Here is a 25752-nt window from a genome sequence, read left to right as displayed (position 1 = left end):
CAGGACCTGACACCCCAGGATCTGACACCCCAGGACCTGACACCCCAGGACCTGACACCCCAGGATCTGACACCCCAGGACCTGACACCCCAGGATCTGACACCCCAGGACCTGACACCCCAGGATCTGACACCCCAGGACCTGACACCCCAGGATCTGACACCCCAGGACCTGACACCCCAGGATCTGACACCCCAGAACCTGACACCCCAGGATCTGAAACCCTGGAGGGGGTAAAGCTAGAAGAGAGGAGCAGGATGGCTGCTTGTGGAGGCAGGGCCTCCTCCTCAGCTGCAGCCTCTCCCCCTCTCGTTGGCTGAGCGGTCTCCACCCCTTGTCTTAAGTCAGACAGACTGAGCTGCTGGAGAACACATGCTCCTTCCCTAACTCCACTCTGTGAGACTTCTGCTCCTTGGAGGGTCCTTCGCCCCATCTCCAGCCTCCTGCACACAAAGGTGAGTCCAAATCCTTCAAAAAGAACTTCATGCATGGACAAAGGAGGCAAATTCCTTCTCAGCAGAAGAATGTGATGTAAGAATGGGTTAGATTGCAAGCTCCTGTGGTCACAGCCTGACCCCAAAGTATCCAGTACTTGTATCATTGCACCATATTATACATTACTTGCTTATTTTTACTGTTTCACTTTTTTTTTTTTTTATTCTTCATGATATTTTTGGGATGGTGCCTTCGCAATACAGAGCCCAGCCCCCGTTCACAAGGTGACAGGAATGGCTGCGGTTTTTTTGTTTGTTTTTTCAGATGTAGTAGAGATGAGTTTGCAGAAACTGCAAGTCACTTTACAATGTGCAATGACAAAACTGGCTCTGCTACATCTGCATCTATTTTCACTCTGAATGAAAATAAATAGGTCCCCCCCATGTTCATTCATCAGTTGTTTAGCAGATCAAAGCGCAGCGCACATTCCTTCACAGTTTGCTTGAAATCTGCTGCTCAAGCTCAAACAATCCGCCCTGTGTTGCTGATGAGGGACACAGACGGGGCCACCGCCTCTGCTGGTGTAGCAGGCTTGAGTTTGTCACCTCAAGGCAGTCATGATAAGATAAGGCAGGAGGCTGTGAACTTACCGGCTGTGATCATTAGGTGACAAACTCGGCTCTGCTACATGAGCTCCATGAAAAAGACAGCGTGTGCTCGGTTGGAGAGCTCCAGGCGATGATCACGTCACTCGTGTTGCTACATAATATTTTTTTTTCTGAATGAAAACGAAGCTTTGGTTTGAAGCCAAACATCTCCTATGAATTGCACATGTGTAGAGATGTAGCAGAGTTCAGACGGTCACAACATTGCAAGCGGCGTCATCCTAATAATGCTGGACGTGACGCGCACTGCATGGTTCTAACGTAGAGCGCTATGCAAATGCACGTTCAGCTCTGCCGCATCTCAGCAAATGTTTTAACCTTTCAGGTTGGACTGTTGGAGCCTGATAACTTTCCGCTATCTAGTAGGATTTCCTGCAGTCCTATGTAAAGCCAATTGACAAACTCCTGACTAGAGCCCAAGGGGTGTATGTGGCTGTCAGGGCATTCTGGGAGTTGTAGTTTTGCTACAGTACAAGACTAGAAACGATTCTATCCATGGAAGGATGGAACGTTCTAAGATATCCTCGGTGCTGACGCTCTAATTGTAACCGGTGCATTGACAGTCCCTCTCCTGACATGTCTGTTTCAGGAAATCATTGTATTCCTCATAAAATAACAATTCCAGATCATCTATTTTGATAATGCTATGTTGTGCCGTTCCTCTGTTATTCCTCCTGGAAATGTATGACTACATTGAAAACAAGGTGTGTCGCTACACGGTCTGACATTGCCCATCAGTGCTCACAATGCCCACCCCTGTGATAAGAGGAACGGTTCACACCCAGTTACCAACATATTAATACATTTCTAGTAAAAATAACAGAGAAACGACACAAAGAACATTTATAAGAAAAGATGCTGCAGAATTATTATTTCATGGGGAAACTCAGACGCATTCGGAGAGGTGACGGTTACTTAAGTCTCTCATATCTATCTATCTTCCTTCACATTTCACTGCCCAGTGGTCTTGTCCCTGCGGTGGAGCCTGGTGGCGGTAGATGGCAGGGCTCAGATTTGTGTCTGGATCCCTATAAAAGCTCATTCACGTCTTGTGTTACAGCTCTACTTTACCGGCTCGACCTGCTGCCTTTGATCATCCACTGGAATTTCCAGTGGCCATTAGACTGGGAGGAGAGTGGTCTATAACTGGCACAGATGACGAAAAGCAACGGAGAAGACCCAAGATCTGGGAACAGGATGGAGCGCTTCCAGCAAGGTGTGCGCCAACGCTCCATGTTGGCCAAGAAGAAGATGCAGAACATCACGAAGGACGACGTGAGAAGTTTCTTCGTGAAGAATGGCTTTGTCCTGTTCACAGTCATCGCCGTCATTGTTGGTGAGTAGGATCTTCTGCCTTTGGCTTTATTAAAGGATGTTTACATAACTAAAGGTTAATCTCTGTATAAATGGCAAACTCCACGGCTTTCTAGTACACTTTGCATTTTAATTCTTCACAATTTCCAGGATCTCTGCTCTCTGTCAATGAATTGGAATACCCTTGTTTACAGAGGCAGTAAAGCTGTCCATAGCTGGTCCTGATGTCAGCTCAAAAGTGGAGACAATTGTAACCAGTCTGGACAATGCTCTGTGAGCTAAACAGCCCGGACTCCAGACTGATACATTGTAACAAACCAGTATAGTTGTATCCAGTCTAGACAATGTATCAGTCTGTAGTCCAGGCTGTTTAGCTCACAGAGCATTGTCTAGACTGGATACAACTGTGCTAGTTTGTTACAATGTATCAGTCTGGAGTCTGGGCTGTTTAGCTCACAGAGCATTGTCTAGACAGGATACAACTGTGCTAGTTTGTTACAATGCTCTGTGAGCTAAACAGCCTGGACTCCAGACTCATGCATTGTTACAAACTAGCAGAGTTGTATCCAGTCTAGACAATGCTCTGTGAGCTAAACAGCCCATACTCCAGACTGATACATTGTAACAAACCAGTATAGTTGTATCCAGTCTAGACAATGTATCAGTCTGGAGTCCAGGCTCTTGAGCTCACAGAGCATTGTCTAGACTGGATACAACTTTGCTAGTTTGTTACAATGCTCTGTGAGCTAAACAGCCCGGACTCCAGACTGATACATTGTAACAAACTAGTACAATTGTATCCAGTGTAGACAATGCTCTGTGCGCTAGACACATCAGCAACAGCTGCGCAGATCTCTCTGCAGGTTTGTTACAATGTATCAGTCTGGAGGAGTCTGGACTGTTGAGCTCACAGAGCATTGTCTAGAATAGCTGTCTGTCTCTATATCTCTATCTACTAACCATTGCATTCAGTGACACTCGGGGTTCCTCCATATTCAAGAGCCATAGTGGACCCCTCGCCCCTTTCATAGGTCAGCAGGTCATAATATGACATGGATGCTTGTGTAGGGGCTTTTATTAGTATTATTGGGCCTCATGCACACTGCTGTGATACAGCTACATATCTACTGTATGCAGACATGTGCCATGGGGTGGTGCATTATAAAGCCTTTCTCCTCTAAAATGTTAGTTCTGGGGGATGATATAGTCCCTTGTGAAGGCCTCAATACAGGTAGGTAGCACATGGAGCACTTACAGGTCCAAATACAGACCCATAATGACTCCGAGTGCCCCTGAATATTATGCAAACATACAGACTATGTACAAAAGTAGCCAGCAAGTAAAATGACATTCCATAGTAGATTCTCTTTACTATGTAAGTCATGTGGCTCTCGCTGCAGGCGGCCGTCACAATGCCAGCTTATTATGTTTCCTTTTTTGTTATGTTTTATGCTGTTTTCATTGGCAAATGTTTTAATGTCGTGTGCGGCCAAAGTTAATTCACTGAAAGAGAGAAGAGCCTCATTCACTAGAAAATGCAGTCATCTCACATTGTGTCTTATACACTAGTCCCATCCAAAGCTGCATTTCTTATTGGCTTTAAAACTGCCTGGCCTGACATCTGACCATGCTTATGGAGAGGGCCTCAAGCTGCTGCTGCAAAAAAAATCTCTAGCAACCGATTATCTCTCCCTGCAGAATAACAAAATGGGAATGTTGGGACTGCATGTTTATTGTGGGATTTACTTTGCCCTTTTTTTTGTTTTGTTTTTTTGTGAAATGTGGTATTTACTAGTCTGGAAATGCTATTTTATGTTGAGGCCAGTGATGAATGTCTGCCTGCAAGGCTTGGGCACAGTAGTTCCTCGGTCGCCTGACTGCTGCACTACTGCCGGATGAAAGTGGAGCCTTAATACAGGCTGCCATAAATAGCACCATATCCTGATGACTGTCAGTGCGTCAGATCCCCTTCTAAATTCTCCATTTACAGAATACAGGCTGCACCATTTTCTGATGACTATTATTGCATCTCTGATCCCCTTCAAAATTCTCCATTGACAGAATGCAGGCTGCCATTAGCAGTGCCATATTCTGATGACTGTTAGTGCATCTCAGATTTCCTTCTAAATAAGCAGTGTTGAGCGAACCCGAACTTTGCTGGAAAAGTTTGATTTTGGGCATTTAATAAAGCTTGTTGAAAGGCTGCAGGGCAGCCAATCAACAAGCTTTTAAGCTGTGGGCACTTAGAAGCCATCACAGCCATGCCTAGTAATGGCATGGCTGTGATTGGCCGGTGCATCATGTGACCCAGCCTCTATACAAGCTGGATCACGTGTAGCACCGCCCATCAGCTCTGAGTAGTGCAGGGACAGGAAGCAGCTGAAGTGAGGGACAGTGCTAGGAATCTGGCTATTTGTTTTGTGGGTGACCTATAGTGATTTTTTGTGGGTGCAATACACAAGCTTGCACCCCTAACACAGAAATATAATAATAAATCTGTCTGTTAATTCTGTGGGTGACCTATAGTGATTTTTTTTAATTTTTTTTTGTGGGTGCAGTGCGCCATCCTTGTACCCCTGACACAGAAATATAATAGTTAATCTGTCTGTTAGTTCGGTGCCCATCATATACCCATTTTCTGTGTGAGGTACACCTGCACTGCATCTGTGACAGGGAAATTTATATAGTTCATCCGTCTGTTAGTTCGGTGGGTGACCTCAAAGAATGAGGAGAGCATCAAATAAGGGACATGGCCCAGGTCGTGGTGCACCTGGTGGAGCTTCTGTTGCAGGGAGAAGACTTGGTCGATCTGTGCCAGCTACACGCACAAATTAAACACCTTCCTCAGGGGCACGTAGGCGACAGGACGTTCAGCGTTATTTTGTAGGCCCAAATACCGGTGAACGAATGGTGAGGCCAGAACAAGTACAGGAGATAGTAGATTGGATGGCTGACAGTGCCTCCAGTTCCTTCACATTGTCTCCTGCTGAAACCGCAGAGTTGGCACCTGCAGCCCATGGGCATCTGTCTTTCACCTCACCTCTTTGCAAATCAGCCAAGCAGTCTGAGCCCCAAGTCATGCAGCAGTCTCTTATGCTTTTTGATGACTCTGCTGGAAGGGTTTCCGAGGGCCGTCCACATAGCCCTGTCCCAGAAGTTGAAGAGATTGAGTGCACCGATGCCCAACCACTTATGTTTTAGGACATGGAAGGACCACCGCAGCATGTCTCGGATGATGACGAAACACAGGTGCCAACTGCTGCGGCTTTCTGCAGTGTGCAGACCGGCAAGGAGGGCAGAGGTGAAGACTGGGTGGAAGATGATGTGGAGGACAATGAGGTCCTAGACCCCACATGGAATCAAGGTCATGCGAGTGACCGATGTAGTTCAGAGGAAGAGGTGGTGGTCACACAGCACCAGCCGCACAGCAAAAGAGGGAGCAGGGTGCAAAAGCGGAGTGGCCGTCCCCTAGACAGTATGCCTGCTACTGCCCACCGCACCAAGGGACCGAGCACACCAAAGCCAACTCAAAGGAGTTCCCTGGCGTGGCAGTTCTTCAGACAATGTGCTGATGACAAGACGCGAGTGGTTTGCACGCTGTGCAATCGGAGCCTGACCAGGCATCTACATGCAAAGCACGAGCTGCAGTGGAGTAGACACCTCAAAAACCAAGAAAGTCTCTGGCTCCTCCTGGTCCCTCTTCTGCTGCAGTCTCGGCTCTTCATCCACCTCTAGAGTGACAATGGCACCTGCCACCCCGCAAACAGAGGATCTGCCAGCAACACCACCACCTCCACCACTGTCACCAAGCATCTCCACATTGTCCCATGGAAGCGTTCAGCTGTTATTCCCCAAACACGGAAGAGGAAGTACCCCCCTACCCACTGGGCCTGAATGCCAGCACTTCAAAATTACTGGCCTTTGAAATGCTGTCATTCCGTCTGGTGGAGACAGAATGACTACTCTCGCCACTACTTTTCCAGGCGAGCCATCCCTGCCTTGCACAACCCAGTGGCGGACAAAATCAGGTGTGCACTGCGCAACGCCATCTGTGGCAAGGTTCACATAACTACCAGTACGTGGACCAGTAAGCACGGGCAGGGACGTTATATCTCTCTATCTGCACACTGGGTAAATGCAGTGGTGGCTGGGCCTGAGGCAGATGGCAGTTTTGGCGCATGGCCTTCCACCACCGAGGATTGCAAAACACTTATCGTTGCCTCCTCAGCCGGTCAGCGTAACACCTTAACCACCAACTTCAGCACAGCCAGGGGTAAATGTCAGCAGGCAGTTTTGAAACTCACCTGTTTGGGGGAAAAAACCCACACCGCGCAGGAGCTGTGGACGGGCCTTGAACAACAGACCGATGAGTGGTTGGTTCTACTGAGCCTCAAGCCCGGCCTGGTGGTGTGCGATAATAGGTGACATCTTGTAGCAGTTCTGGGGCAAGTCAGTTTGACGCACATCCCTTGTCTGGCGCATGTGCTGAATTTGGTGGTGCAGAGGTTCCTTCAAAATTACCCCAATATGTCAGAGCTGCTGCAGAAAGTGCGGTCCATCTGTGCGCGCTTTCAGCGTCATCACCCTGCTGCTGCTCGCCTGTCTGCGCTGCAGCGCAACTTTGTCCTTCCCGCTCACCGCCTCATACGCGACGTGGAACTCCACCTTGCACATGCTGGAGAGACTGTGCGATCAGGCGATAGTGGAGTTTCAGCTGCAGCACGTACGGGTGAGTCGCTCTGCGGAACAGCACCACTTCACCATCGAGTAGGCCTCCATGCGGGACGTGTGTGCCGTGTTGCGCTGTTTCGAGTACTCCACCAACATGGCCAGTGCTGATGTCGCAGTCCTCACACTTTGGACGATGATGGAAGAGGATGTGGCATAGGAGGAAGAGGGATCATTTCCGCGGTTATCAGGCCAGTCATTCACAAGTGGCTCGGAGGTTGGGTTCCTGCACCAACAGAGGCCAGGTACACAACTGTCCAGCCAGGACACAGTTCTGAAGGATGAGGAGGAGGAACAGTGTTCACAGCGGGGTGGCACCCAAAGCAGCTTATGGGCATCAATGGAGCGTGGCTGGGGGGATACAGAGGACACAGACGATACACCTCCTACAGGGGACAGCTTGTCGTTGCCTCTGGGCAGCCTGGCACACATGAGCGACTACATGCTGCAGTGCCTGCGCAACGACTGACGAGTTACCCACATTCTGACCAGTGCTGATTACTAGGTGGTAACCCTGATGGATTCCTGCTACAAGGACAACGTGCCGTCCTTAATTCCGTAACTGGAGTGTGATCGGAAGATGCGCGAGTACAAGCGCACGCTGGTAGACAAGCTGCTGGGGCACCGCCAGCACCTCAGAAGGCAGGGTTAGCATGGCCGAAATGTGGAAAAGCTTTGTCAGCACGCCACAACAACCAGCACCACCAGCTGATATGGAGCGTCTTAGCAGGAGGCAGCATTTCACCAACCTGGTGGAGCAGTATGTGTGCACACGCCTACACGTACCGAATGATGGGTCTGCCACATTCCACTTCTGGGTCTCCAAATTGGGCACATGGCCTGAGCTTGCCCTTTACCCCTTGGAGGTGCTGGCCTGCCCTGCGGCCAGTTTATTGTCCGAACGTGTGTTTAGCACGGCAGGGGGCGTCATCACAGACAAGCGCAGCCGCCTGTCCACAGCCAATGTGGACAAGCTCACGTTCATTAAAATGAACCAGGCTTGGATCCCACAGGACCTGTCCGTACCTTGTGCAGAATAGACATGTATACCGGCCTCACCCAGCCATTGTTATACTGCAGCGCACTTTCTCTTTGCATTCTCTTTTCTATTTTCCAATGTTTTGGGGTCTTCCCAAATTTATAAGGTTAAAAAAAAACAACAAAAACAGTGTTGGCTACCTCCTCCTCTGCTTCCACCTACACTACCACCTCAACCTCCTCCTCCGCTTCCACCTCAACCTCCTACTCCACTTTGACCCTCGCCTCCTAGTTCAAGATTATTTTATTTCTATGTTATTTTATGTCATTTCCCCATCCACATTTGTTTGCAGGGCAATTGTCCTGCTCTTACCCCCATTTTGCTTCCTTTTGCAGCCCTCTAGTCCTTACTACGACTATTTTACAGCCATTTTAGTGCACCAAAGTTCAGGTCCTCATTGACTTCAATGGGGTTTGCCGAAAAACGGCAAACCGGAACATCCACGGGTCCGCTCATCCCTATAAATAAGCCATTCACAGAATACAGGAATACAGAATACAATAAACAGCACCATATTCTGCTGAAATCAGCTTTGACCAAGTCAAGAAAAAAGTGGACCTCAAAGCAACCAATCAGATCTCGGCTGTCATTTCTCAGAAGCCGTTTGGGAATTGAAAGCTACAAACTAATTGCTTATGATGGACAGCTTCTTCACTGCCGGCCCCCCCCCCCCCCCGCCCCCCATTATCCAAAGAAGTAATTAGAAACTTCTGGTTCCTAGAGCCAGTCTCTGTAGGGACAGCATTGACGCAATACTGACTGCCATATATGACATTTGTATTTTGCTGCTAACACCTGCTTTGATATGTGGCTGTGTACTTGTTTTCTGTGTCACCTCCCTGCTCTAATTTCTAAGCCAGTGACACTTTTTAATGGTTCATTTATGATAATATGTAACTTTCATGATAACAGCAATAATAAACACAGTGATGTCACAGTACAGGGATAATAAACACAGTGATGTCACAGTACAGGGATAATACACACAGTGATGTCACGGTACAGGGATAATACACACAGTGATGTCACGGTACAGGGATAATACACACAGTGATGTCACGGTACAGGGATAATAAACACAGTGATGTCACAGTACAGGGATAATAAACACAGTGATGTCACAGTACAGGGATAATACACACAGTGATGTCACGGTACAGGGATAATACACACAGTGATGTCACAGTACAGGGATAATAAACACAGTGATGTCACAGTACAGGGATAATACACACAGTGATGTCACGGTACAGGGATAATACACACTGATGTCACGGTACAGGGATAATAAACACAGTGATGTCACGGTACAGGGATAATAAACACAGTTATGTCACGGTACAGGGATAATAAACACAGTGATGTCACGGTATAGGGATAATACACACAGTGATGTCACAGCACAGGGATAATACACACAGTGATGTCACAGCACAGAGATAATACACACAGTGATGTCACAGCACAGAGATAATACACACAGTGATGTCACAGCACAGAGATAATACACACAGTGATGTCACAGCACAGAGATAATACACACAGTGATGTCACAGCACAGAGATAATACACACAGTGATGTCACAGCACAGGGATAATACACACAGTGATGTCACAGCACAGGGATAATACACACAGTGATGTCACAGCACAGGGATAATAAACACAGTGATGTCACAGCACAGGGATAATAAACACAGTGATGTCACAGCACAGGGATAATAAACACAGTGATGTCACAGCACAGGGATAATAAACAGTGATGTCACAGTACAGGGATAATAAACACAGTGATGTCACAGTACAGGGATAATAAACACAGTGATGTCACAGTACAGGGATAATAAACACAGTGATGTCACAGTACAGGGATAATAAACACAGTGATGTCACAGTACAGGGATAATAAACACAGTGATGTCACAGTACAGGGATAATAAACACAGTGATGTCACAGTACAGGGATAATAAACACAGACTTGACTATTGTTGACAACTATGGGGTTGTTGCTGTGATTTCTCAAACTGCACACCAGCCCCATACCTGTGAATGCGGTTGTCTCTGCAGCGGGTTCCTGCTTACCCCATTCAAATAAATTGAACAGTTATAGGAATTTCTGCAAAAAAATCTGCATCATATGAAAATGGCTTTTCAGTACCATGTGGGATGGAACAGGGGACATATGTCTCAAATAACCAGATCTATCTGGGACTTTCAAACCACTCCTCATATCTCAGCTTCCAGGGCCCCTCTGTAGTTCCCTGACTGCTGCACCAAAAATACTATAAGGTAACTTGGCTAACTGCAGATCTTTTGTAAGTGAGCTTAAAGGGTATTCTAATCTCTGCCGTTCACAGGTAAGATTGGAACACCCATTGAATGCAGCATGGGGGTTGGAACGCCTTTAAAAGGCGTCCTGTAACACAAGCTTCTATTTAAAGGTGCTTTTCTTACCATTTCTTGTAAGCGACTATGACTATCCCCTATTATGAATTTTATATTTTTTATATGATGATATCTTGAGGATATTTATGCAGAAGTTTTATTTTCAGTCACAGATCTGATATTTTTTAGGGTATTAAAAGTAGCAGTTCTTCAGCGTGACTCATTTTGTTGTTTCCTGCAGGTATCATCCTGGGATTTTCTGTCCGATCGTATAAAATGTCCTTCCGGGAGATCAAGTACTTCTCCTTTCCTGGAGAGCTGCTGATGAGAATGCTCCAGATGCTCGTCCTTCCTCTCATTGTATCCAGTTTGGTTACAGGTAGGAACAAAATTCTCCTTCATCTTCTTATTCCCACTATCTTCCAGAAACAGCGCCACCCCTGTCCACAGGTTGTCTCTGATATTGCATCTAGGCTCCCTGGAAGTGAATGGGGCAGAGCTGCAATACCACATATAACCTGTGGACAGATGTGGCAAATAGTCGTGATCTAACAACCTGCCCGTTGTAAAGCAGGTCATAATATAGCATTATTCCTGCTCAGCCTCGTCATACGTTAGGCACATCCAGGTCGGAGCTGCCTTACATTTCTGTTTTCATTTGCACCTGAAAAGAGGCACCAATGAAGATAAATGTGGCGGACTCCCTGGCCAACCCTCACCACGGCCCCTTTTTCAGAAAGTTTCAAGGGCAATGCAGAAACGCCACTTGCAGCTAAATTGGTTGCAAGAGGCACTTAATAAGTCACAAGCATGAGGTTTGCAACTTTTTTTTAATGCCAGGTAAGTGGTGCAGGGAGATGATGATAAATCTCCCCCATAGTCTATAAGTTTGGGAAAACTGGGTAACAATCCCAGTACACACACAGTACTTGCCAACCTTTGAGAAGGAACATCAAGAAGGCGCTAAGTGAGGCAAAGCATAACATTATTTACCTTATGTTTATAGGGCACATCCTCAAAATGTGCCATTTAAATCGCAAGTGGTTCCTATGACCCCCTTCATCACCCCTCAAAATAAGTACAGACTCCAGACGAGACCCCCTTAACAAATCCAAACACCTGACCAGACCCCCAATCAAATCCAGACACCAGGCCAGACCCCCCAAACAAATAGAGACTCCAGGCCAGACCCCCTAAACAAACAGAGGCTACAGACCTGTCCTCCTAAACGGATACAGACTCCAGACCAAACCCCCTAAACGGATACAGACTCCAGACCAAACCCCCTAAACGGATACAGACTCCAGACCAAACCCCCTAAACGGATACAGACTCCAGACCAAACCCCCTAAACGGATACAGACTCCAGACCAAACCCCCTAAACGGATACAGACTCCAGACCAAACCCCCTAAACGGATACAGACTCCAGACCAAACCCCCTAAACGGATACAGACCTGACTCCCCACCACCACCAATGCAGACTCCACAATCAATCCCCTAAACTATTATAGACTACAGACTAGACTAAACAAATAAGGAACTCAGATCAGACTCAACGAAAAACAACTAAGGCCTCTTGCACACTACCGTATGCCCTCCGAGATATACAATGATGCTGTGCACCTCTGGCCGCCCGCGGGGCTATTGTCCTGTACTCATATGATCTTATAAGTGCGGGACAATAGCCCCGCAGGCGGCCCGACGTTGACAGCATCATTGTACTCTATGATGCTGTGCGCTCCCGTGTGCACGATCAATGCCGCGCCGGGACATATGGCCGGCCCACTCACGGACCGTATGTCTCGGAGGGCATACGGTCGTGTGCAAAAGGCCTAAATGTCCCCAAACTAGACCGCCTACACGAATATAGACACCAGACATGGAACTCTAAGCTAATAGTGACACAGGCCCCCCTAAATAAAAACAATCTCTAGACCCCCTAACCAAATATAGAATCCAGAACCCTAATACCGTCCCTAGACTAGACCTATTAAACTAATTAATACAGACCCTACAAAACTAATAAAGACCCCAGATTAGACTTACTAAACCTGATGTTCAGGCACATAATCGCTAACCATCTTTCATACAGGCTCTTATTAGGGATAATCTGCCGTTGTAAAGGTGCTACTGAAATGCTTGTTCATCAGGTAATAGGATGGTTGGTGCGGACAACTACATAAATCATCGTTTGCCGGCAGCAGATTGTGCCGCCTAAACAGCGCTCTACTACCGTATGGCGACGAGAGATGGCATTAGTGATCACTCCTACCCATATTGTGCATGTAAATGCAGCTTTCTCCTCCACTGACGAGCAGGCGCTTCCTTCCAGACAAGCCCTTGCTGGATCTGGCCACTTAAAGGGTCCTTAATGTAGACTACAGAAAACGAATAAGGAACCAAGACCAGACCCACCAAAAACAAATATAGACCCCAGACCAGACCCAGTAAACAAATACGGAGCCCAGACCAGCTAAGCTAACACACACTCCAGAGCCCAGGACAGGTCATGGTGGCCATAATGAAAAAATAAAATAATATGTTGCAACAAAGGAGAAAAGCTTTCCGATAGCATTGCATCATCCGTCATCTTACCGGGATTCATAAGAAAAACTTTACCTGACCTCTGATCTTACGTAACCTCCTCATCAGGAGCTTAACCAGCTGTAAAGTCATGACCTCCACATTGAATGGTCCTCACCAATGAGCAGCGGTTGCAATTGGTGCTCCAGGAAAACAAAGCTGAATTGGGGCCCCATTACTGGAGGTGGTGGTGACTCACTCAGGAATGCCCATTGTCCGGATCTTTCTTCACAGTGATTTAGACCGTGTGAATTTTTTTTTATTTTTTTTTTGTACCATCCTGAATACAAGGACAGAGCAGAAAAGCAAGGATCGCCCCCCACATTTGCCACCCGCTATCAATTGCAAGCACTACTGATCACATTATAATTGGAGTTGTTTAAGGATAAAGGGATGAAAAAGGGACAGACTGACTTCAAAAACTTGCAGACAATCGATCAAGTTCTATACTTCTGCTTCAGATGTTCTCTTGCAAGACAGACCTAGCTAGAAGACATTGAAACATAGACTTAAATGGGTTGCACAAGGTTAGAGAAAGATGGTTGCCGGTTTTCAGAAACAGCGCCACACCTGTCCGTGGGTTGTGTCTGGTATTGCAGCCCAGCATCATTGAAGTGAATGGGGCTGATCTACAATGCAACGTTTATTTTTTTAGTTTCAAAAACTTCAGTGGGATGCGGACATATTTAAGGCACACACGTCATCCTGTATTGTCTCTATAGGGGGAGCAATACTCTTACAGTCTCCTGAAAGTGATGGAGTATAGCTTCCACCCCCCCCCCCCCCCCCCCCCAGAGACCAGGGAGTGACATACAAAGTCTTATCTGTGTGTAAATTGTCCGTATTCTGCAATATCTCAAGCAATACAATAGAGCAGTAATTAACTCCTCCTTCATCCAACGATATTGAAATTACTTTGCTCTTTCTGTCCCAGTCTTTGCAGCAAAGCTGATACGTGAGCTGCAGAAAACTGGAAATGTAAGTGTGCTTAGACATTTGAAGTGAATTGGGCTGAGCTGCGATACCACAGCCACTATACAATGTAGCTTGGTGAGCAGAGAGAAGGCCACAGCTCTACTGCAAGCGCCGGTGCCTTCTTAAACAGCTCATCAGCGGGGGTCCCAGGTGACTGACCCCCACCGATCAGATACTGATGACCCATCCAGAGGTGAAGTCATCAGTATAAGGCCTCATGCGCAATTTGCGGAACGGCGTGGGCAGCCATTAATATAACTGCCTATTCTTGTCCGCAAAACGGACAAGAATAGGACAGGTTATATATTTATATTTTTATTTTTTGTGGGGCCACGCAACGTATGTGGACAGCGCTCCATGTGCTGTCCGCATCCATTGCGTGAAGGAATTTAAGTGAATGGGTCCGCATCCAAGCCGCAAAAACTGCGGCTCGGGTGCAGACCAAAGCAACGGTCATGTGCATGCGGCCTAAAAGTCTCGGAAAACCCCTTTAATCTGCCCCCCCCTTCCTTCTAATGTTACTGAGATGACTCTGCTCATTCTCTCCCAGTCTTTGCAGCAAAGTGAACAAATGAGCTGCAGAAAACAAGAAATGTCATCGCGCTTGGCTGTTACCATATCTGTTCATTTTAATAAAAGTACCTCCTTAATTAGCATTCACGTGGTCAGTGGGGGTCTCAGTGGTTGGACCACTTGTCTAAGGCCTCTTTCACATGAGCGTGACGGATTAGGTCCGGATGCGTTCAGGGTGCGTTCAGTGAAACTCGCACTATTTTGCAAGCAAGTTCAGTCAGTTTTGTCTGTGATTGCGTTCAGTTCAGTTTTTTCCGCGCGGGTGCAATGCGTTTGATGTGTTTTATGTTTCAATGATGTTTATTAAAGTTTTTCACAATAATAGGGTACACAGTACATTGTGCATAAAATAAAGGACGTAGCGTCCAGTCAAGTAGGCATAAACAAATAATACAACAAACAGAAAGACAAAGAAGAAAAAAAAATATATATATATAATCAAAAATAAAGAAAATGTCAAGAAGTCAGGGGCAGCAGTCATGCAATTCAAAATTGCGTAAGTCAAGTCTTGGATGGCGATCAGCAAAAAGAAGGCCCACATTTAGTTCCATCCCAATTGCATATGAAATATACAGTAACCTATCAAAGTTCAGAATAGAGCGAAAGGTTGGCAGAGTGAGGAGAGGATGACCAAGGCTCCCAGACAGTCTCAAACAAGGGCAATGTATCAGAGCGGATAGCTGACATCCGTTCATATTGGTAGATCCTGTTAACTCTATCAATCACCGCATGGTAGCTCAAATTTGAGGTACGCCATTGGGAGGCAATATGTATCCTAGTAGCAAGCAAGATGAATTGGGTTAACTTGAACCTAGCATTCGTTAGTTTAGATGGCTTGTCTCCAAGCAGAAACACCGGGGGTGTAAGGGGGAGGGTGTGCTCCAACAAGGATGAGAGCAGGTCACGAATGCGACCCCAAAGTCTGGAAACCATGGGACACGTCCACCACGTGTGGAACATCGTACCCTCCTCACCACAACCCCGGAAACAAGTAGAGGGGACCTCTGGATAGAAGTGGTGCAATTTGGCAGGAACCAAATATGTCCGGTGGAGAACCTTAATAGAGGTTTCCGCCAGGGTAGTTTGCCACGACCCTTTAGAGAGCGTCTGGGAACGCTGGTGCCACCGAGCTACACTGAATTCCTCTGACAGATCAGCCTCCCATTCCAGCATATAACGAAGCTTAGAATCCTCTGGAGGTGCAGTGAGAGCCGAGTAAATCCGGGACAGTAAACCCTGCTTATATAGAGAGAAGGACATTAGTCTCTCAAAAGGAGTATAGCGTTTGATGTGTTTTAAACGCGCGTGATAAAAAACTGATGGTTTACAAACAACCTCTCCTAGCAACCATCAGTGAAAAACGCATCGCATCCGCACTTGCTTCCGGATGCAATGCGTTTTTCACTGAAGCCCCATTCACTTCTATAGGGGCCAGGGCTGCGTGAAAAACGCAGAATATAGAACATGCTGTGTTTTTTTTTTTTTACACAATGCAGAACTGATGCGTAAAAAAACGCTCATGTACACAGACCCATTAAATTTAATGGGTCAGGATTCACTGCGGGTGCTATGCGTTCACGTCATGCATTCCACCCGCGCTGAAAACTCGCTTGTGTGAAAATACCCCCTTTTATTAGAATTACTACTTGTCGATGCTTTTTTTTTTTTTTTTTTTCCCATTCTACAATGTGGTACATTGAAGTTGCTTAGCAACCACTTCACTTCCTGTCTGGGTGACTACCATGTAAAAGAATTGTACATGGTTAGAAGAACATGGCTGCTTTTTTCCCGAGCACAGCGCCACCCCTGTTCGGCCTATGCGTCCGTTACTGCAGCTCACCTCAATTGAAGTGTATTGGGATGCGTTGCAGTACCACATTCAACCAGTGGATAGGGGTGGCGCCATTTTTGGAAGGAAACGGCCTAAATCAGGACTAAGATTGCACAGTAACTAAATTAAACACTATATTATGATAAGTTACAGTCTAGGTTTAACCCCTTACCACCCTCTTGGTGGTCTACTCTCATTAGCTGGCTGCCGTTGGGACCCAGAATGTTTCGGTCTGCCTTTGTATTTCCAAAAGTATCAAACTACCGTTTAAAAAAAAAAAAATGACTAGATTTACAATAGTAGGGACTGAGGCGGGGTGCCCACACACGCTTTATCTTGATCCTGGCTATAAATGAACGTGTTGTAGACTATGATAATTCTGTTTGTACTTTTGTATAGTACCAGGGGGCACTGCCCACAGAGGCGGGCACTGGGCACCTACAGAAAGGATGGGGCTGAGGCTCAGGTTTGACCCTTCGCCTATGTGACAACCTTGGGAAAACAAGGGAGACGTTATCCACAGAGGCCTTCTCATCTAGAAAGGAAGGGATGGGCAGTAAAAAACCTTTGGGCCTTCCTGCCTCAGCAAAGGGGCGTCTGGTCATTAGTGATGGATGAACATCGGCCGGGCGATCAAATGTTGGTGAACTGCGCGTTCGCGGCGGGCCCCATTCACTATAATGGCAGGCGAACCTGAGAAACATTCAGGTCACATTTGCAGCCAGCAAACACTAACTAGAAGTGCACAAATAGTCCCACAACATGGACAGTGATATACCAGAGGGGGATCATTGGCAAAAATTCCCACAAAAAATCTGTATTTTAATCAGGGGCCATTTTTATGCACCTTTAAATGAAAACTCTCAAAAAATGTGCCGTGCTGGAGCCTAGAAAAATTGTATTTCCTATCGGTTTGATGTATATAAATGCGCAGCACTCCACGTTTTTGTATCCTGCAGAGTCCATAAAAAAATGCATACGTAAACGTAATTTTTTTTTCTACCATGGAACTGTATGGTGAATGGACGCCACTGTACGGCATCTGTTAACACATACGTTTTTGGTATGCATTAAATGGACGGCAAAAAATGTGATGTGAACCCAGCCCTAGTGTCAGAATAAGCACCAGTACACAGCGGAGCAGCGTGGCGGAGAGGGGAGGCCGCCATGTACTGACAGAGCGCTACTTGGTCCTGGTGGTCAGGGGTGAGGACTGTGTCACCCAAGGATCATTTTGTACTGGGAAATGCAGGGCACAGTGTAATACACTAGAATCTATATAATATAAAGATATTAGCCCTACCCCCGAATAATAATACAATTAGGTGGTCATTTATTATATAGAAATATGTCTATGTTAGGCGTATTTCTGACACAGATTGTGGCGCAAAGATCCTTAGCACCGCAGTCTGCATATTTTTCCCGCTCATGCCAGGTCTAAAAAAGGGTTACCACTGAGGAAGGGAGTGTGACAACTCCCGAAACGCGTCTGGGATTGCGCCATATACCTGTCGGCATTTCTTCAATTGCATGGCCATGCAAATCGAACTTTGGTACTGTATCTTCTGATATCCGAAAATTATAACTTGGAGGTATCGGATGTACTAGATAGAATACGTCACAGGAAGTGACGTAAATCGTACCCCGCAAGTATCTAACGCGGATACCAAACAGAACCACGTGAGACGCCAGCCCTTTACCAACCCGGGGTTCCTCACGCCCGCTCCATACCACAAGAGAACAGATTTTGGAGGTAAGCGATCAGCAGTCGATAAGCCCGGCCATCAAATACAACAACGGGACAAGCCGTATTCGACGAGCCCCATTTATCCAGTCTGAAGCAAACCGCAGGACTGAGGTGGTATACGAAGGGGAGGTAAGCGGCTGTAAAGCCGACGATTGTAAAGCTGATAAGTTTACTCTCATCTGTCAACAATACCAATATATATGACGGGACTATCATCTGCTATATTCAATATTGGTACATCACCAGAACCTGTGGAGCTACACCTTTAAGGCCCCTTTCACACGAGCGTGATGGATTAGGTCCGGATGCGTTCAGGGTGCGTTCAGTGAAACTCGCACTATTTTGCAAGCAAGTTCAGTCAGTTTTGTCTGCGATTGCAATCAGTTGTTCTGTTTTTTCCGCGCGGGTGCAATGCGTTTTGATGCGTTTTTCACGCGCGTGATAAAAAACTGAATGTTTACAAACAACGTCTCTTAGCAACCATCAGTGAAAAACGCATCGCACCCGCACTTGCTTGCGGATGCAATGCGTTTTTCACGCAGCCCCATTCACTTCTGTGGGGCCAGGGCTGCGTGAAAAACGCAGAATATAGAACATGCTGCGATTTTCACGCAACGCAGAACTGATCCGTGAAAAACAACGCTCATGTACACAGACCCATTGAAATGAATAGGTCAGGATTCAGTGCGGGTGCAATGCGTTCACGTCATGCATTGCACCCGCGCGGAAATCACGCTCGTGTGAAAGGGACCTAATAGTGTTATCTCTTGGGGCTTTTCTTGGACTCCTGTGGATATCAGGCCATACCAGGCCTATTCATCATTTTCTCATAGGACTGATAGAGATTGCCAAATTGTTTAACATCAATAAGCATCCCATTGTGGCCATTTGAATACACGTGTATTATTTTATCGTATTATTGTTTTATCTATTTTATAGCTAACCAATTGTATCAATTTCTCAATAAATGTATGCCAATTGTGAGAGTGCTCGTCCTCACACTCTTTTTTTAAACCAGGTCTAAAAAAGGATGGTGTGGGCAGGGAAAGGGATACAGTTATGGCCATCCAGTTATTGGATACCACCGCCATACATTGACCGGATAACACCTCTGTACAGTGACCGGATAACACTGCCATACCGTGACCGGATAAAAGGGTATAAGAGGGCACAGTACAGGGAATGACTAGGGGCACTGCACAGGGTCTGGCAAGAGGGCACAATGCAGGGTGTGTGGGGCACAGTATGGGGTGAGGGCACAGTATGGGGTAGAGGGCTCAGTCACATGACCCTGTGACACTAAAAGGTCCTTATGGTGAATGTGTTTCATACGCCACCATAATGAGAGGCAGAGGAGTGAGACAGGGGTGTGATTATGTTTTCTAGAGATAAAAAATTTAACTGTCGGCCAGTACAGGCCCCAAAAATTACCCAATAGGCATTCACCTGACAGCAAAGAACTTTGGATTCTGTGGCTGGAGGTACATTAGGCGGGCACAGGATAAATACAGTCAGGTCCATAAATATTGGGACATCGACACAATTCTAAAATTTTTGGCCCTATACACCACCACAATGGATTTGAAATGAAATGAAACAAACACGATGTGCTTTACCTGCAGACTGTCAGCTTTAATTTGAGGGTATTTACATCCAAATCAGGTGAACGGTGCAGGAATTACAACAGTTTGCATCTGTGCCTCCCACTTGTTAATTGACCAAAAGTAATGGGACAGAATAATAATCATAAATCAAACTTTCACTTTTTAATACTTGGTTGCAAATCCTTTGCAGTCAATTACAGCCTGAAGTCTGGAACGCATAGACCTCACCAGACGCTGGGTTTCATCCCTGGTGATGCTCTGCCAGGCCTCTCTTGTTCATGGGGCATTTTCCCTTCAGTTTTGTCTTCAGCAAGTGAAATGCATGCTCAATCGGATTCGAACATTTGGGCCACGGAAGCCTGCCTTGTGCCAGATGAACGCGACGATGACACGGTGGAAGGTGGAGTGGAGGAGAAATGGGAGCAGAGAAGGAGAAGAGGCAGGACGTGGAGCGCCGGGAGTGTGGCTTTGTGGGTTCTGACGGCGTTGCTCCCACTGGGCTCAGTGATGGGAGGCCAGGTGCCTTCTTAAGGCGGTCGTCCCTAGGTGAGTGTTGGGCTTACCGCGACTTATGCGTTGACAGCACAGGCTGCAGATGGCTCTGCAGTGTGGGCTTTTTTTTTTAACATGTCAGATGCTGATAATAGTGTTGCCATGTGCTGGCGTCCTGGGAGCGCAAGATGTGACCATGCATGGTGAATGGCTCGCTCCAGATACATTTTCAGTCTGCTTTTTGCCTCCTGTGCACTGCGAGTTCTGCCTGCTTCTCCTCCATATCTGCTGCTCCGTCTCTCCCTCTGAACTCCCCTCCTCTTCCTCTGTTGTGGGCACCCTCGTGACGTCCATCAACACGTCATCATCGTCACCTTCACCACCACTGACATTTGAGATCTCGGAGTAGGCAGCAACAGCGGGGACCTCCCTCCTTGGGCTGATCTGGGTACTGTCGTCAGATCGCTGGGTGGCGGCCGTTGCTACTTCCTCTTCCTCATCTGATGCCAAGAATGGCTGCGCATCGGTAAGGTCTGGGAATGGATGGGAAAATAATTCCTTTGAGTGGAGGGGCTATGGTTGTGGTGGTGTATTTGGGGGTGCACACAGCAGAGAGTGAGGAGGGTGCAGATACAGAGGATGAGGAGGGTGCAGAAGCGGAAGGCTTGAAGAGGAGGGTGCAGATGAGGAGGGTGCGGAAGTTATGGCACGCACCTTCTCCAACTTCCCACTTAGGCTCCGGCCTGGTGTACCTGCCTGACCCTTACCATCCCAGCCTCTTCCTCTGCCTGTCATTTTCTAAATGACCCTCTGCCTAAGTCCGTAGAGAAGAGCAGTATTTGTGGAAGAAGGTATATCGCAGCCCTCAATCAGTATTTTGTGGAAGCAGGTGTATTCCAGTGCTCAATCAGTATTTGGCGGAAACTGGTATATGGCATCCCTCAATCAGGATTTTGTGGAAGAAGGTATATTGCAGCCCTCAAGCAGTTTTTTTTTTTGTGGCAACAGGTATATCGCACCCATTGCAATTAGTTACTCCAATAGCGTTTGTCCCTCTATATACATGCGGTATCGCAGCAGAACCGCACATAACTGCTGCACAATACAAATACACTATAATATAAATTCTATGTTAGAAAGTATATTATAAGTATATCACGCCTATCGATAGCACACCTATACCAGTCCTTAAAAGGACTTTTGTGGCCCTATTAACTAGCGTTTGGTGTCCCTAACAGTCTGTCCCTGCTCCACACAGTAACCTCTCCCTACACTGGCAAAACACATAATGTAAAATGGCTGCCAGATCGGGTTCTGTTATAGGGTCGGCGGGGTGTCCATGTGCTGAAACGTCTGTCCCACCTGATGGATGTGTCATAGGTCAAAGTTCGGCGCTATGCAAAAAAATATGGCGCGTCAGAATATCACCATATGTTCGGCGAATCGAGAATGTGTAAAGTTCGCCGCAAAACGATCGCCGGGCGAACCGCAAGGCCATCTCTACTGGTCGTGGACCTAGATGGGCCTCTATGGTTTGAACCCGCTCTCCTCTCTATATGCCACTGACTTGTATACCCATAGTCACTGACCACTTCAATCACATCTCCCGACCTCACATTTTGGGGTAAAGCCCCATCCCCCTTGCTTCAGCCACATTAGCCAAAAAATTGTTTGTACTGAGCACACATTGCCTCTTACTACAGACAATCCCCTTCTGTTAGTAGGACCTGAAGGATGTCCTTTTTCTGAGATCCTTGGCCATCAGCTGTAATCTGTGGTGGAATCCAGTAGCAAGTGTCCCTATAGCACCACCACAGGGTAAATGAAGTATTACATCAGGTCCAGTGAAATGAATGGGCTTTCTGGGTAATGCATAAATGTGATGGGTCCTCCAGAGCCTGTTGAGGTCACTCTCTGCTGGGGCAAATAGATTAGGGTCCTAAGTTAGGGTACTCTTCCGAATTTTGTAATAGATTTTGAAATGTTTTCCTATGCAGAAATCCCTATACGATCACATATTATATATTCGGGCCTGAGTTGCTTAGAATTGATGTATGTAACATTATATGGAGACCCTAGACACCAGCTGTGATCCATATGTAGCTATAGTGAAGACCCTTGGATCAGTTTCAGCATCAGCTGTTCATACCCGTTGCCAAATATGTGAAATGTATATGATGGGGATGATGCTGCAGTGGTACAATCCTGTGGATTCCTAGCGGTATGTGCGGGTCTATACTTTGATCACCCCTGGTATACACACACCAGAGCCGTAACATGAAGCTTCTGGACCCCAATGCAGAATCTGTATCAGGTCCCCCCACCTGCCATGTGCCATTTATAAGGGGTCATGCACACATCTGTTGGCCGGCCATGCCCCTTTTGCGGTCAGCAAACAGCGGGTCTGCAAATACGGGCACTGGTCGTTTGTGCACCACATCACGGATGCAATCCCATTCACTTAAATGGGTTCACAATCTGGAAGGTGCGGAGCAGAACGGAGGCACGGAACCCCATGCACTATTTTTTATTTTATTTTTTTGCGGTGCGGAACGTCGGATGCAGATCGCGTCCGCAGATGGTGGGCACCCATGAATTGCGGACTGTAATTTGTAGTACACAGCACTGGCCCGGCCGGCACATGCCCTAATATTGGTGCCTTATGTGGCAGAAGGACCTTTGGGCCCCTCAGATAACTGGGTGTGATTTCCATTATTCTGACCACTTTCTACTTTTGAGATTGGCAGCATGTAGCTCATGAAGGACATCCCATGTGCTGAGCTGGCCCAGTGGGTAGATAGGGTGTGCTAAGCTGGCCCAGTGGGTATATAGGGTGTGCTAAGCTGGCCCACTGGGTATATAGGGTGTGCTAAGCTGGCCCAGTGGGTATATAGGGTGTGCTAAGCTGGCCCAGTGGGTATATAGGGTGTGCTAAGCTGGCCCAGTGGGTAGATAGGGTGTGCTAAGCTGGCCCACTGGGTATATAGGGTGTGCTAAGCTGGCCCACTGGGTATATAGGGTGTGCTGAGCTGGCCCAGTGGGTATATAGGGTGTGCTGAACTGGCTCACTAGGTATATAGGGTGTGCTAAGCTGGCCCAGTGGGTATATAGGGTGTGCTAAGCTGGCCCAGTGGGTATATAGGGTGTGCTGAGCTGGCCCAGTGGGTATATAGGGTGTGCTGAGCTGGCCCAGTGGGTATATAGGGTGTGGTGAGCTGGCTCACTGGGTATATGAGGTGTGCTGAGCTGGCTCGGTGGGTATATAAGGTGTGTAATAGGCTGTCTGCACACATATCCCTCGCTGCTGTGATGGGTAAAAGGAGCGATTAATCAGAGTTGCAGGAAGGGATGATAATTGGTTTCCAGGCCCCGGGTGGCAGTATTTCTGGGTGGACAAAAGGCAGCATTGTGAATGAGACCTGGAAACTGTGGAGCACCAAGTGCCATTGATGTGAGAGGTGAAGCTCCACGCCAGGGTGGACCAACACACTACAGCGGAACATCTCACCACTGAAAAGAACCAGGGGCTACCCGACATGTCTAACACAGGCATGTCCAAACTACGGCCCTCCAGCTGTTGCAAAACTACAACTCCCAGCATGCCCTAACAGCTGTAAGCTATCCAGGCATGCTGGGAGTTGTAGTTTTGCAACAGCTGGAGGGCCGCACTTTGGACATGCCTGGCTCTAACACAACAGTTCAGTGGCTGTGTACGTGGCTCCAGAGCAGATGGACGGTCACTGCTCCTCTGATAACAAAGGCTTCAATTTTCACGGCAGTATCGGAATTGGACCTCCGCTGATTGGTAATGGGTTGTCTTCTCCTATAAGTCCCATTTTCTTCTTCATGGAATGGATGGACGTTGGCATTAGTGATGAGCGGCATGGGCAATATTCGTTTTCGCGAATTTTCCCGCATAATATTCCTTATTTTCGCAATTGCGCAAATCGGCACTATTGATGTGCATATTTTTTACATGCAACCATAACATTTTATCAGGTCTGATTTGGTGCTGTAGTATTGGTGCAGGTATTGTTGTGACATCACAGCACCATGTCTGTAGCATGTATGTATGGACAGCAGAGAAACACTAATCCCTATCACACTACCTATCAGCTACACTATATCACTATCTAACCTACACTGACTATCTCCCACTATCTGTATTATATATATGAGGTAACTAACTGTCTGTATTGTCACTGCTCTCTCTCCCCCAGAACTGCAGAAAATGGCTGCTGGGGAGGTCCTTATATACTAAGGGGTAGGCAACGTTCCTATTGGTTGCTAGGGATGTTGCTAAGCTCTGACAAAGATATTGCAGCCTTCTCATTGGCCCACAAGCAAGAAGGGAGGTTACCGATAAAAAAAAAAAAGAGAATATTCGCGATTATGAATAAATGGCACTATATTCTACATCTTCTCGAAGTGCCGATATTCGCGATAAAAATTCGCAATTAGAACATTCGCGATCAATAGAGATTGCCTTGCGGTTTGCCGGGCAGTTGTTTCGCGTTCGCCGAACATGCGAACATATGGCGATGTCCGCCGGCGCCATATTCTTTTTGCATTGCGCCAAACTTTGATCCATGACACATCCATCAGGTGGGACCGGACAGCCAATTGAGACATTTCAGCACATGGACACACCCCACCCTATCACAGAACCCGATCTGGCAGCCATTTTACATTATGTGTTTTGCCAGTGTAGGGAGAGGTTGTTTTGTGGAGCACTGCTAGTTGGCCACTATACAGCATATTACCTTTGCAATGTATTGTGGTTTAGGAGGTTGTGTATGACTGTCTGTATACTGTGTTGTTATTGAGTTCAATGTATAGACCAGGAGCCAGCAACTTCCAGCTGGGAGTTATTGTAGTATCACAACAGCAGGAGTGTTCTATATACGGTATCTGTATTCAATAATCTCCTCAGCTCCCTCTAGTGGTGGCTGTATATATATCTGTATGTAGTAATCTCCTGAGCTCCCTCTAGTGGTGGCTGTATATATCTGCATGCAGTATTCTCCTGAGTGCCCTCTAGTGGTGGCTGTATATATCTGTATGTAGTAATCTCCTGAGTTCCCTCTAGTGGTGGCTGTATATATCTGTATGTAGTAATCTCCTGAGGCTCCCTCTAGTAATGGCTGTATATATCTGTATGCAGTAATCCCCTGAGCTCTCTCTAGTGGTGGCTGTATATATCTGTATGTAGTAATCTCCTGAGCTCCCTCTAGTGGTGACTGTATATATCTGTATGCAGTAATCTCCTGAGCTCCCTCTAGTGGTGGCTGTGTATATCTGTATGTAGTAATCTCCTGAGCTCCCTCTAGTAGTGTCTGTATATATCCCTCTAGTGGTGGCTGTATATATCTGTATG

The 25752-nt window shown here is 46.9% G+C and overlaps 1 protein-coding gene across 1 annotated transcript in view; it reads left to right on the top strand.

The window, feature by feature from the left end:
• Positions 1 to 353: 353 nt before the first annotated feature.
• SLC1A3 (solute carrier family 1 member 3) overlaps positions 354 to 25752 on the top strand; it is a 63859-nt gene continuing 38460 nt past the window's right edge. Inside the window, exons 1-3 of the mRNA XM_044294630.1 lie at positions 354 to 455; positions 2161 to 2436; positions 10809 to 10946. Coding sequence (XP_044150565.1) covers positions 2256 to 2436; positions 10809 to 10946 — 319 coding nt within the window. The 5' untranslated portion in view covers positions 354 to 455; positions 2161 to 2255. The remainder of the gene's footprint in view (positions 456 to 2160; positions 2437 to 10808; positions 10947 to 25752) is intronic.

This window comes from Bufo gargarizans, chromosome 5 (assembly GCF_014858855.1).
Source record: "Bufo gargarizans isolate SCDJY-AF-19 chromosome 5, ASM1485885v1, whole genome shotgun sequence".
Taxonomy (NCBI): domain Eukaryota; kingdom Metazoa; phylum Chordata; class Amphibia; order Anura; family Bufonidae; genus Bufo; species Bufo gargarizans.
The sequence above is the reverse complement of the archived record's forward strand: the minus strand, read 5'-3'. Positions and strand labels throughout refer to the sequence as shown.